The sequence below is a fragment of the Apium graveolens genome, unplaced genomic scaffold, assembly GCF_009905375.1.
Source record: "Apium graveolens cultivar Ventura unplaced genomic scaffold, ASM990537v1 ctg4280, whole genome shotgun sequence".
Taxonomy (NCBI): domain Eukaryota; kingdom Viridiplantae; phylum Streptophyta; class Magnoliopsida; order Apiales; family Apiaceae; genus Apium; species Apium graveolens.
In genome coordinates this window covers 54,566-68,182 of record NW_027418473.1, presented here as the reverse complement: position 1 = coordinate 68,182, position 13,617 = coordinate 54,566, and the positions used below count along the sequence as shown (strand labels likewise).

At 36.3% G+C, this 13,617-nt stretch overlaps 1 protein-coding gene across 1 annotated transcript; it reads left to right on the top strand.

Annotated features, from left to right (window-relative positions):
- The first annotated feature begins 12,834 nt into the window (after positions 1-12,834).
- On the top strand, positions 12,835-13,416 carry LOC141701666 (uncharacterized). Its single transcript, XM_074505300.1, has one exon. It carries the CDS (start codon positions 12,835-12,837, stop codon positions 13,414-13,416), a length of 582 nt encoding a protein of 193 aa, XP_074361401.1.
- Positions 13,417-13,617: the final 201 nt, after the last annotated feature.

Below are 13,617 nucleotides of genomic sequence, written 5' to 3'. Positions count from 1 at the left end.
GTACAAATGCATGAGAATTAGACAAGATAACTACAACTTACAATCCTTAAAGCTTTTACCAATTCAACTTCTGATAACAACTTTAGTCTGTATACACATCAGAATTTAAGCAGTTGTAGATCTTCGACTTGGCTTCATCATTTTCTGATCTCTCTGATGTCAGGAGTTGTTCTGAGATAATTCTTCAACAAACATTTCTCAGCATATATGAGTTCATCAATCATTCTCCGTTTGACATCTTTAAGCTCTGCAGTATCTTCACCAGTTTGAAATATTGCAGCTCTGAGATCATTAATCTTTGCTTTTCTCAACTCCTGATCTAGTCTTATGACATAGGCTTTGTCAGACTCTAGATTAAACTCAAGCCCCTTAATACCAAGATATGTTCTGATCTGTACAGTATTAGGCTTCATATCAACAATATCACCATTGTGATTTCTGTACTTTGGAACATATATGCTGTCAGACTTAACAGAATAAAGTCTTTTCTGTCTCTGAATCTGTTCTTTCAAATAGTTTGCAGCAGTCCCTGTCAATCTGTCATCCACTTGAAGTAAGAATAATACATGCTCCAATTCTTCAAAATACTTCAATGGAATGGCATTTTGTCTTATATGATATACCCTACCATCTGTCATGAAATACAACAAGATGTGTTCCTTCAAGTAGGTATGGTAAACCATTTGTACAGATTCCAGTTGATTCAATCTTTCAGGAGTTGCTCCAATTCCTGGTTCACTCAAGGAAGTTGGATCATTGGTAGTGTTGTGTACTCTTCTTTCATCAGCACTTCCCAACCCAGTTTTATCTCTTGCTTCCTTTCCAGTAACTACTCTAGCTTCAAAACGACTTGCAGTAGTCTTCAAAGGTTGAGTTTGTTTTGCTTTAGTGAATCCTGGTAGGAGTGTTTATGATCTTCCTTCTGATATCAAGTTAACTTGAGCTGTGTCAGAGGTTACTTGCTTCTTTTGAATATCAGAACTTACAATTTCTTGACTCTGAACAACTTGAGCCATGTCAGAGGTTGTTTTAAGAACTTTTCTTGAAGTCAGAGCAAGATTATCTTTGTCATCAGTAATTTCTTCATCTTCAGGAGGTACATAAACTTTAACAGGTTCACCAACCTTTTCTTTACCCTTGGATCTTGGATCTATCTTTGGTTGTGATTTAGCAAATGTTGCTTCAGTTTGTGCCTTTTCTTTAATCACAATACATTTCAGTTTTGGAAGTGACTTTTTACCAGAAGCTTCAGATTTAGATGTGGCTTTCTTTGATTTAAGTCTAGCTTCTTCTTCCTTTAAACTTTCCAAGTCCATTCCTGGATTTTCTTGAAGAAATAACTGTCTTGACATTTCTTCATCAAGATCTAGAAGTTCATCAGAATTTATTCTTTTACCAGTATCAGAACTTATTCTCTTCCCAGTATCAGAACTTATCCTGTGACTTGCAATTTCAGCATTTCTTGATGAGAATCTTTTACCTTGACTATGACCTTCACCCATTCCAGAGTTTACTTGGTCATCTTTTTCATCATCCTTTCCTTGCAGTGTCTTGTCATCCTTGCATTTGGACTTAATCACTTTCTCCCCCTTTTTGGCATCAGCAGGAAGTAGAAGAGAGATAAGCAATTCCACTGAAGATTGGATTTCAGTCAGTTGTGATTGCTGAGAAGCTTGATTTTGCAGAATTTTATCAATCTGTGCTTGTTGACGATCTTGAGTCTTCTCAATATAATCAATCCTGTCCATAGATGGTTGAAAGAACTTTTTCTTATCAAGTTTCCAAACTTGTTCTTGTTTGATAAAGTTCTCCTGAATCTTGTGTATGTCTGCATGAGTAGTTGAATGAAGACCTTGTAGATGTTTAGTACTTAATGCAGTGACACGAAGCTGAGTTTTGAAATCATCAGAATTTAACATTTCATCAGCTTTAGTCAAGTGCTCAGTAAGATGTAACGCAGATGGAATACATGAGACTGAGTTCCATTCCTTAGTCCACTCCTGTCCTGCAGGAGTTTCACTCCAAGGCACTGGTGGTTCCTCTGTAACAAACTTCTTTACTAGTTCAGACTTAGAAAGAGGAATGTGTCCTGAAGGACCTGCTGCATCAGTATTTGCAGTTGGAGCAGCATCACCAGTATCTCCAGCATGTGCAGCATCAGAACTTATAGAATCAGTATCATCTGATATAATAGCAGTGTGAGTAGCAATGGAGGCGTCAGCATCCTCTAATTGCTGATCTGATGCTAAGTTCTGATCAACAGCCATATCCTGATGCTCACCTAAAGTCTGATCATCAGTGTCTAGATGCAGAGAAGGTGACGTAGATAATTCCGGAGTTTGAATAGCATCAGTAACAGGTGTTGGCAAAAGATTTATTGCTGTTGGAGTTTCTAAGAAAATTACTCCAGGCACAACGAAGTGTTGATCAGCATTATCAGCACTTGTGCCTTGATTACCAAGAGACACAGATGGGAAATTAGCCTTGTCAGATACAGTTTCCTGAGATGGAGTGGATGGAGAAGAAGTAACTGGATCAAATTCTTTTTCTTGTGAGATCAGAGATTCCTGATCCCCTTCCTTAGCTGCTTCCTCCTCATCATCTGAAACTGGCCTTTTTGCCCTCTGTTTCTTGTATTTCCTTGGTAATTTAGAGTCCTTGGAAGTTTCAGGAATTGTCATTTTTCTAAGCCTCTTGAGAAGCTTAGATCCTCCAAGTTCAGAATCCTTCTGAGAAATCTTTTTCTCAGCTGCAGTTACCACAGGTTCTGAAGAAAGAATCTGTTCCTCAGAATCTGATTCATCTCTCAAAGTAATCCTCCTCTTCTTCTGAGGTGTTTGAGAAACAGTCTTTGTTCTCTTTGGCTTAGAAGATGTAGGCTTCACATATGACTTGAGATATGTTCTGAGAGACAAAGTCACAACATACTCATCTTCCCCTGATGAAAATATTATACTTGGGGACCCTTGAGCACCACCATTGTCATATACTCCACTCCTCCAAAACTCCAGTACTTGAACTCCAGAAATGGATGTAGGCTCAGTTAGAGCAAACCCAATATCAGAACTAGTGAGAAAGTCCTGAATGAAATGAAGTTCAGAGGGTGCCTCTGTAGTGTTTAGTATCGCAGAGAAGTTATTAGGAACAAACTTTGCTCCATCAAAGAGAATGTCCTTGGGTGCCATTATGTTTGGAAAGAAATCGGTAACCTGTAATGTGTTTGAGAAAATGCCTCTTAAAAGAAAATCGTCAGTAGATGAGAGAGTTGAAAAGTAAAGAGAGAGATAAAATATAAAGGTAAATAAAAGATTTAACAATCTTTGCTCTCTTTTACTTATACACAAAAAATAACCGTTGAGGACACATGGCAGACATGCATTTAAAAGTAGTGGTAAATACCTTGACACCTGTTATACATAGAGAAGGCAAAAAGTAATGGGCACGGTAAATAAGGAATAATTACCACCCACTTGCAGTTTTTCAAGGAAAAACCATTCCACTTACCTAGATTCCATTAATCAAGGTGAATCAGTTTTAATTTAAAATTGAAACTGTTCCCACTAATTCAAATATTTTACTCTGCAATATCAATATTCTGAAAAAAAAACTGTGTGTGAGAATGAGTAAAATCAATCAGTTAAGTAAGTACTGATAAAACATTATCAGAACTTAAAGTCAGACACAATTTATACGATCATCAGAATATTTATCAGGATTTATCAATGCGTATCAAAATTTCTCAGAGACAAGATCATAAGATAAAAACAAATTCCATTAATATATCAAAATAATACATTGATGAAATTGAAATTACATCAGAACTTTTACAATCTTGTCCTAAGCTTCTAAATCTAACATCAACAGCCTTAGTCCTAGCTAAGAAGCCTGACAAAGCTGAGGATGAAGAAGAACAGGAAGAAGACGAGATTAAGTCATCTTCCTCTTCCTATCTTCGACAAACAAGATAGCGAGTCGAATGATTCGCTCTTGCTGACGGATAGCTTCCCGCCTTTCCTCCTCCAATCGATCAAGATGAAGCTGGTAGTCCATCTCGAAGAACAGAAGTCGGTTCAGCACCGCCTGTGGGACAGAGCCCCATATCTCTTCAGGAATGGCAGTTACATGCCACTCCTGCTGCCAGTCGGCGCAGCTTAGCTCCATATGAAAATTTTGGTAATTCAAAAACATGTTGAATCGGACCATGATGTTTTTGAAAAAGAATATGAAGTTAAGATTGTGAGAAAAATTGATGGAAAGGCTAATGTGAAGTGGCTGTTTATATAGGCAAGAGAATGTCAGGAGACGCGAAGATATTTAATGCTGACAGATAGAGTTAAGTCTACCTCGTCTCCCTAGACTTGAAAAAGAATAACAGTCATTTGAAAAGGAATGTGCACATGTAACAAGAGTGAACTGTTCAAGGACGAGTGCCATTAGTCCTAACCATAGACTATTAATCTTCCACTTCAACATATTCTAAATTAATCTGAGACTGTTACCAAATTTTACTCACAGATAAGTCAAGTAAAGGGCTAGACTGGAAAATCAGAACTTAGACCTATACCAGAACTTAACAGTCATCAGAACATAATGTCTTAACTCGAACAAGGAATATCTATCTTAGTAAGTTTTCATACAAGTTCTGAGTTATAGTCTTCAGAACTTAATCATCAGAACATATAACTAGAACGTGTCCTCAGAATTTGTGCAAGGTGACACAGTGACTGTTTGTCTAAAAGAACATAGACCACCACAAAAATTTCATCATTCATATGGAGTGATTTGTGTGTGCATTAAGCTAAATAACTAATAAAGAGTAAAGTCTGATTTACTTCAGTACATCTTAGAAATAAGTCATAATTAAAATTTTGCTAAAGAGCTGTCATTATCCTGAAACCTACTGATAAATGAGTTCATGTATGAGTCCACCTCAACTGTTTTTGTGCTAATTTTATGCATCTTTTTAAATTCTATTTTACAGTGGCTTCTCAGTGTAAGTGAGTTATGACTGCTTATCAGAATTTATGCTATTATCAGAGTATTTCTCCAGTAATCATAGAGTGTGAAAAGTCACCAAGAAAATATTTTGCTTTTCTAATGCATATTTACTTAATACCAGCTATGCACTTGGGTCGTCCCATTCACATTTTTACTCTAGATCTCAAAGGAGTACCTGATATTATTCTTTGATTCTTTTTCTTCTTCTTTTGATAAGTGAGGTTTATCAGCACTTAGTACATTCAGCAGTTTTACTAGAATCAGAACTTAAACAGATGAGTAGCATTATTCTAATTTGGGACTTAGTAATAAGATGAATAAAGTAAACTAAACTAAGCTCAAGTATCAGAATTTGCTTGTGTCATAAGATTTCCATAGAAATAATTACTTCTTTCATGGGATCATTTGTTTATTGAAGACTAGTAGGTCAGTATCTAGCACAATTATCCTCATAGGATTGAATGATTACTTAAACAGATATATCACTTATTAGAGTTAAGAGATATATATCAGACAACAGTCAGTACTTAAAAACATTTATCAATTAAGCACAGAATACACAAAGAGATTAATTCTATAAATACTGATCATAAAGTCTGATAACATAGAACAAGTTTAAGCAGATTTAGAGAAAGAACCTGAAATCATTCCAAGTTCATTTACCAATCTTGTAAAGGTAGCTTCACACAGTGGTTTTGTGAAGATATCTGCTACTTGTTGATCTGTGGGAACAAAATGCAATTCCACTGTACCTTCATCCACATGTTCCCTGATGAAATGGTACCTGATGCTGATGTGCTTTGTCATAGAGTGTTGAACTGGATTACCTGTCATAGCAATAGCACTTTGATTATCATAGTAAATAGGGATTTTGAAATATGTTAACCCATAATCCAGTAACTGATTCTTCATCCAAAGAATCTGTGCACAGCAGCTTCCTGCAGCAATATACTCTGCTTCTGCAGTTGATGTAGAAATTGACTTTTGTTTCTTGCTATACCAAGAAACCAATCTGCCTCCAAGAAGTTGGCAGCTTCCACTTGTGCTTTTCCTGTCAATTTTGCAACCTCTGTAATCAGTAATATCTACTGAATTACCAGTATCCTTATCCAGTTTTGTTGCAGTGGCCATGGGAGTGGATGCACTTGAACAATCTTGCATTCCAAATTTCTTCAGCAAGTTTCTGGTGTACTTAGATTGACAAATAAAAGTGCCTTCTTCACTCTGCTTGATTTGAAAGCCCAGAAAATAACTAAGTTCTCCCATCATACTCATCTGATATCTTGACTGCATTAGTTTGGCAAACTTTTGGCAAAGTTTGTCATTTGGAGACCCAAAAATGATATCATCAACATAAATCTGGACCAAAAGTAAGTCCTTGCCATGGTTGAGATAGAATAGTGTTTTGTCAATAGTTCCTCTGTTGAATCCACTTTCCAGAAGAAACTGAGCTAAAGTCTCATACCATGCTCTAGGAGCTTGCTTAAGTCCATAAAGTGCTTTATCAAGCCTGTAGACATAATCTGGATGTTTGGAATCTACAAAGCCTGGAGGTTGTTCAACATATACTTCCTCCTCCAATTCTCCATTGAGAAAAGCACTTTTCACATCCATTTGAAAGACAGTAAACTTTTTGTGAGCAGCATAAGCCATGAATATCCTTATGGCTTCTAACCTAGCAACTGGCGCAAATGTTTCATCATAGTCAATTCCCTCCTGTTGAGAATATCCTTTTGCAACCAGCCTTGCCTTGTTCCTTACAATTATGCCATCACTGTCAGTTTTGTTTCTGAATACCCATTTTGTACCAACAACAGATCTATTCTTAGGTCTTGGCACTAAGGTCCAGACTTTGTTTCTTTCAAATTCATTCAACTCTTCCTGCATTGCTTGCACCCAATGAGCATCTTGAAGAGCTTCTTCCACTTTCTTTGGCTCAGACTGAGAGAGAAAAGAATTGTAAAGACATTCATTCGAAGTACCTGTTCTAGTTCTGACACCTGCATCAGGATTTCCAATTATCAAATCAGGTGTATGTGATTTTGTCCACTTCCTTGAAGATGGAAGGTTTTCTCTAGAACTGGATGCTCCCCCATGATTCATGTTGTCTTCGTTTTCATTTTCTGATGCTCCCCCTGAAACTATGCTCTCTGAGTTGGATCCTTCAGCATTTAGATTTTCAGCACTGTCAGTACTTGGCTTATCAGAACTTGACGAATCAGAACTTGAAGAGCCAGATGTATGTTCTGATGCTTCTTGAGATGTGATAATATCTTGAGTATGCTCCCCCTGCATTGGTGCATCTTCCTTTGACGTAGTCACCACAGTTTCAATAACATCAGAGTTTATTCCATCAGAGTTTACAGTATCAGGACTTAGACTGTCAGGACTTAAGGTATCAGAATATGAATCTTCATTTTCAAATCTCAGCTGATCATGATCAATGCAATCTTCAAGTCCAGTGATCTTCTTGTCATCAAAAGAGACATTGATAGATTCCATGATCACTTTTGTTCTCAAATTATAGACTCTGAAGGCTTTTGTGGAAAGTGGATATCCAACAAAGATTCCCTCATCAGCTTTTAGATCAAACTTGGATAGCTGTTCAGGATGAGTCTTGAGAACAAAACACTTACATCCAAATACATGAAAGTATTTCAGATTTGGCTTCTTGTTCTTCACCATCTCATATGGTGTTTTTCCATGCTTGTTAATGAGTGTTGCATTTTGAGTAAAACAAGCAGTCTGCACAGCTTCAGCCCAGAAATAGGTTGGAAGCTTTGCTTCTTCAAGCATTGTTCGTGCAGCTTCAATGAGAGTTCTATTCTTCCTTTCAACAACTCCATTTTGCTGTGGAGTTCCAGGAGCAGAAAATTCCTGCTTTATTCCATGATTTTTGCAGAACTCTTCCATTATCAGATTCTTGAATTCAGTGCCATTATCACTCCTCAAAATTTTCACAGAATCTTTGATCAATTTATCCAGATGTTTGACATGATCAATCAGGATAGATGCAGTTTCACTTTTTGTGTGCAAGAAATACACCCATGTGTATCTGGTGAACTCATCTACTATGACCAACGCATATTTCTTCTTTGCAATAGACATGACATTCACTGGACCAAATAGATCAACATGAAGTAGATAATAAGGCTCAAGAATTGATGATTCAGTCTTGCTCTTGAATGAAGATTTTCTTTGTTTGGCCTTCTGACATGAGTCACAAAGACCATCAGGAGAAAACACTGATTTTGGCAGTCCTCTCACAAGATCTTTCTTGATCAGTTCATTTATCTTGTTGAAGTTTAAATGAGAGAGTTTCTTGTGCCAATTCCAGCTTTCTTCAATTGAGGCTCTACTCACTAAACAGATTGCAGAACCATCAGAACTTGTTGAAAGCTTAGCTTCATAAATGTTACCACGCCTGAATCCCTTCAGAACAACTTTTCCTTTAGATTTACTAACTATTTCACAATGTTCTGCAAAGAAATCAACATGATAACCTCTGTCACAGATTTGACTTATACTCAGTAAGTTGTGTTTAAGTCCTGAGACCAGAGCTACATCTTTAATGATGACATTCCCAAGATTGATATTGCCATATCCCAAAGTTTTTCCAATGTTGCCATCTCCATAAGAAACACTTGGGCCAGCTTTCTCCACAAAGTCTGATAGCAGGGCCTTATTTCCAGTCATATGTCCTGAACATCCACTGTCCAGAACTAAAATATTTTTCCTGTTGCCCTGCAATCAAAAAGACCACTAATTATTAGTTTTAAGGACCCAGACTTGCTTGGATCCTTTGGCCTTTTTAGGTTTGTTAACATTTGCAGCGGATTTAGCATCATATTTTATGTTAACAGTTTTCTTATCAGAACTTATACTACCAGACTTTGAATCAGAACTTACACTAGAAGGAACAACAGAAACTTTCTTTAAAGAAGGTTTTATTTGATAATAATCATAGTACAAACTATGATATTCCTTACAAGTATAAATGGAATGCCATAAACTACCATAATGAAAACAAGGATTTTATGGTTTGTATCTAACAGACTGACTCTTAACTCCTGATTTTGAAGATAAGGAGTTAATATTCTTATTCTTCCTGCAAAAAGAAGCCAGATGGTTAGAACTTCCACAGTTATGACATGCTTTCCTAGGAGCATCAGGAACAGATTTATAGTTATTGCTTTTATTCATACCTTCCTTTCCATTCCTGTTTTTCCTAGGTGATTTTACCTTGTTTGCATTCTTAACATCTTTCAGCTTATGCTTAAGCTGCTTCTTTGTCATTAAGCCTATATTAACTTCAGCTGTCTTTTCCTGTTTTAGTTTGTCAGAAGCTAATTCCTTTTTAACTTCTGATTTCTCATTTTCAGATTTTTCAGTTACAAACTTAACAGGTTTTAACTTCGGCTTTTGCTTATCAACGGGCTTAATTTCTACAGTTCCTTTTTCATTTTTATTTTCTCCATAACCTAAGCCCTCTTCCCAGTTTCCACTGCTTAGCAAATTTTGAGTTGTTTTGCCAGAGTTAGTCCAAGTCCTAATAATCTCTCTCTCCTTTTCTAACTCAGTTTTTAGAGATTCATTCATTTTTAGCACTTCATCCCTAACATAAAAAGCATCATCTCTATCCTTCTGAGTTTGATGGAACATGACTAACTCTTTTTCTAAGAAATCATTTCTTTTCCTAAAAGCAAGATTTTCAGAAGTTAATCTTTCACATGTAAAAGTTTGATCTCTATAACTAACAAACATGGTTTTAAGATATCTTCTCAACTCATTAATATCATCAGTATGAAAAGCATAAGTAGTCTGAGGTACCTTTGTTTCAGCAGCTTCAGAACTGCTCTCAGAACTTGATTTATCAGCATTTGCCATCAATGCATAGTTCTCCTCACTTTCAGAGTCTGAGGTGTCTGTCCAGCTTTTCTGCTTTGTGACAAGAGCTTTGCCTTTGTCACTCTTAGTCTTCTTGCAATCAGGAGATATGTGGCCTTTCTCACCACAATTATAACATTTAACATTGGCGTAATCTCCTCTGTCAGACTTTCCTCCTCTTCCTTCAGATCTTCTGAAATTCTTCTTATCAGAACTTATACCTTTCCTGGAAAACTTCTTTCCCTTCCTGAACTTCCTGTATGCAATCTTTGTGATTCCTTTCACCATAAGAGCACACAGCTTCATCATCTCCTCATCAGCATCAGTTTCAGGCAAGCTTTCAGAATCTGAGTCATCATCACTCTCAGAACTTGATGACTCAGTATCAGACTTTATGAAAAGAGCTTTACCCTTGTCTTTCTTTGAGGAAGGTGCTTTGGGGGATTCCTCTTCAGCCTTGAGAGCAACTGTCCTTGACTTTCCTCCTTTCCTCTTGCTTCTTTGTTCCATCTCAAGTTCATGAGTCTTGAGCATTCCATAGATTTCATCAAGAGTTGTTTCATCAAGATTGTAGTTGTCTCTTATTGTTGTTGCCTTCAAATCCCAGCATTCAGGAAGAGCTAACAGGAATTTTAGGTTGGTATCTTCAAGATCATACTCTTTATCAACCAATGACAAATCATTCAAAAGTTTGACAAATCTATCATATAAATTATTCAATGACTCATTCGATTTTGAGTCAAAATGTTCATACTCTTGAGTGAGTATTGTCTTCCTGTTCTTCTTAACTGTTTCAGTTCCTTGACACCTTGTCTCCAGTGCATGCCATATCTCCTTGGCAGTCTTGCAGTTGATTACCCTGTTTGACATTACATTATCAATGGCACTATGCAGTAAGTGTCGTACCTTGGCATCCTTAGCAATAGATGCTATATCTTCAGCAGTATAATCACTCTTTTCCTTTGGTACGGTCTTTGCTGCTTCTCCTGCAATTACAACAGCGAGCTTGGTAGGTTTGTGAGGCCCTTCCTTGATTCTATCAAGGTATTCTGGATCTGTTGCTTCCAGAAACATGGTCATCCTTACCTTCCATATGGGATATTCAGATGGTCTCAGTATGGGAACTCTGATGGTCTCATATCGACTCTGAATTAATGTCTTTGATGATTCCTCAGTTTTGGCAGGCTTAGTTGGAGTTTCTGTGTCAGACATGATTGTGTTTGGATCTTTAACTGTATGTGTGTTAACAGCAAGCTCTGATACCACTTGTTAGGTCACACTTTTACTGTAGAGGGGGTGAATACAGTGTTTATTATAATCAAATCAAACTTCAAGAACTTATGTAACAGAAAACAAACTTTATTGAAACAATAAACTCTGTTACAATCTGGAACTGTTATCTCTCAGTGATGAACAAAATATCACGAGAGCTGCTAGGGTTACAGTAAATAATATTCTCGATAATGATAACACTTATAGTGTAAACCCTATGTCTGTGTTTATATATTACACAGTTACAAAATAATCGCTAATTGATATGGAATATAATTCTGCTTCCTAATATATATCAATCAGATATCTTTTCTTCCAAGTATTCCATTCTTTATGGAATTCCTTCTTCATGCATATCTCTTCTTATGTTTATCTTGATCTTCTTAACTTTAATCAGCTACTGTCCTTATCTGATCGTCCTTCAGCACTTAAGTTCTGATATCTATCTCCTGATGCTTATCTCCTGATAACATAAGTACTGATATCCCTTAAGTCCTGACGTCCAGTATAAGTACTGATCAGTTAAGTACTGATTTATCCTGTTCAAATAAGATCTGAAATCTAAACATAAAACATATTAGCCATGACATTATCAAATATATCTAACAGAGATTAAGTTCTAGGGATTTTGATCCGCTAGATAGTTACACAAGAACAAAAGAATGATTTCTACTTGTTTGAATTTAACTTTAAAACTAGAAATTGATGATCTTGAAGTTTGCAGTTGAAGATGGAATGGTTTTTGCGGCTGCTTTTCTTTTCTGTTCTTGAGTGTATTTTTTGATGATTTTTGACTTCTGCTGCTTCTTTTCTTTTATAATTCATTCAACAGACCTACTTGAACTGGCAAGACAATCTGTTAATTGGCATGACAGTCGGCAAGACAATTGAATGAACTGGCAAGACTATCGGCAAGACGATTGATTGAACTGGCAAGACTATCGGCAAGACAATTGATTGAACTAGCATGACAATCTGTTGAACTAGTAGAACTTTCGGTATGACAATCCTTTTGAACTGGCATGACTTTCGGTATGACAATCTGATTGTCATACCAGTTCATTTGATTGTCATGCTAAATTAATATAGAATATAAATTCAAAATCAATTCTGATAATTCATAATATTAATTATGAATTAACTAATCAATTAATTTAATTAATAAATAAATTAATCTTTGCAGATATAATTTATTTTCTTAATTAAATTATATGACTTAATTAATTAATAGAGAATTAATACTACTCTTGAACATCAACCATTCTTCTGAAAATCTTATGAAAATCACTGTCAATTATGAATCAATTCCACCACTTCAATATTGACACTCGATGTACTGTCTGGTTCATGAGTGACTAACTTCCGTGACGTTTCTTCATGTCTTGACTTTGATAACTTGATTTTCTTCAGATTAAATCCCTGTAATTATCTGATACCCTGACGAGATCTCTGTTACTTGATTAAATCCACAATCTTGATTTATATCACCTAGGCTTGATCAATTTCTTGAACTTCTTCCAGTGAAGTAATTCCTTAAGTATGTAGATGAACCTTATTTCTGAATCCTTTGACAGATGTTACTTTGAGAGATCTCTTTGACGGTAGATCTACTATTTACTTGTTACATTCTTATTTGAGTTGAGTTAAATCCTCGAATAAACAAATAGGTTATGACATATGCCTTTCATCTTTCTTATTGAAACTATTGCAGTTGCTAGTAGAATAGAAGATCTTCGTATTAAGCTAGGTTTTTCTCAATATTTTGCTGTGGATTGTCGTGGTTGTAGTGGTGGTCTGGCTATATTTTGGAAAAGTTCAGTAGATTGTAGCGTTACAGGTTATTCTCGGAATCATGTCGATGTAGTGTTTAATGAAAATAATATTCAGAAGTGGAGACTAACATGTTTTTATGGGTTTCCAAATCGTTCTCAACGTAAACAATCTTGGGAACTGATTTGTAGACTCTCAAACCTGTCAAATCTTCCGTGGTGCATTATGGGTGATTTTAATGATATTCTGTATAGCACGGACAAGAAAGGGCTTCACCCTCACCCTGATTATCTTATGAGAGGATTCCGTAATACCTTAGATGAGAGTGAATTGACAGAAGTGGAGCTTCAGGGTGGCTGCTTTACGTGGGAAAACAGCCGAGGTAAGGAGAACTGGGTACAGGAAAAACTAGACAGAGCTTTTACGACGTTAAGATGGTGGAATTTATTTCCATTATGTAAACTCGGAGTGATTACAACAACAGTCTGAGATCATGATGCCATTTTTTTGGAATTGATAAATGTTGCAATTTCAAAGAAAACTTTTAGATTCAAGTTTGAAAACACTTGGCTAAAGGAGCCAAATTTTGTTAAGGAGGTGACTGAGTAATGGGCGATGCTTCCCTCATCACATCTGCTCCCTAAATTGAATGCTGTTTCGAGCTATATGCAGAAATGGGGTAGGAATTTT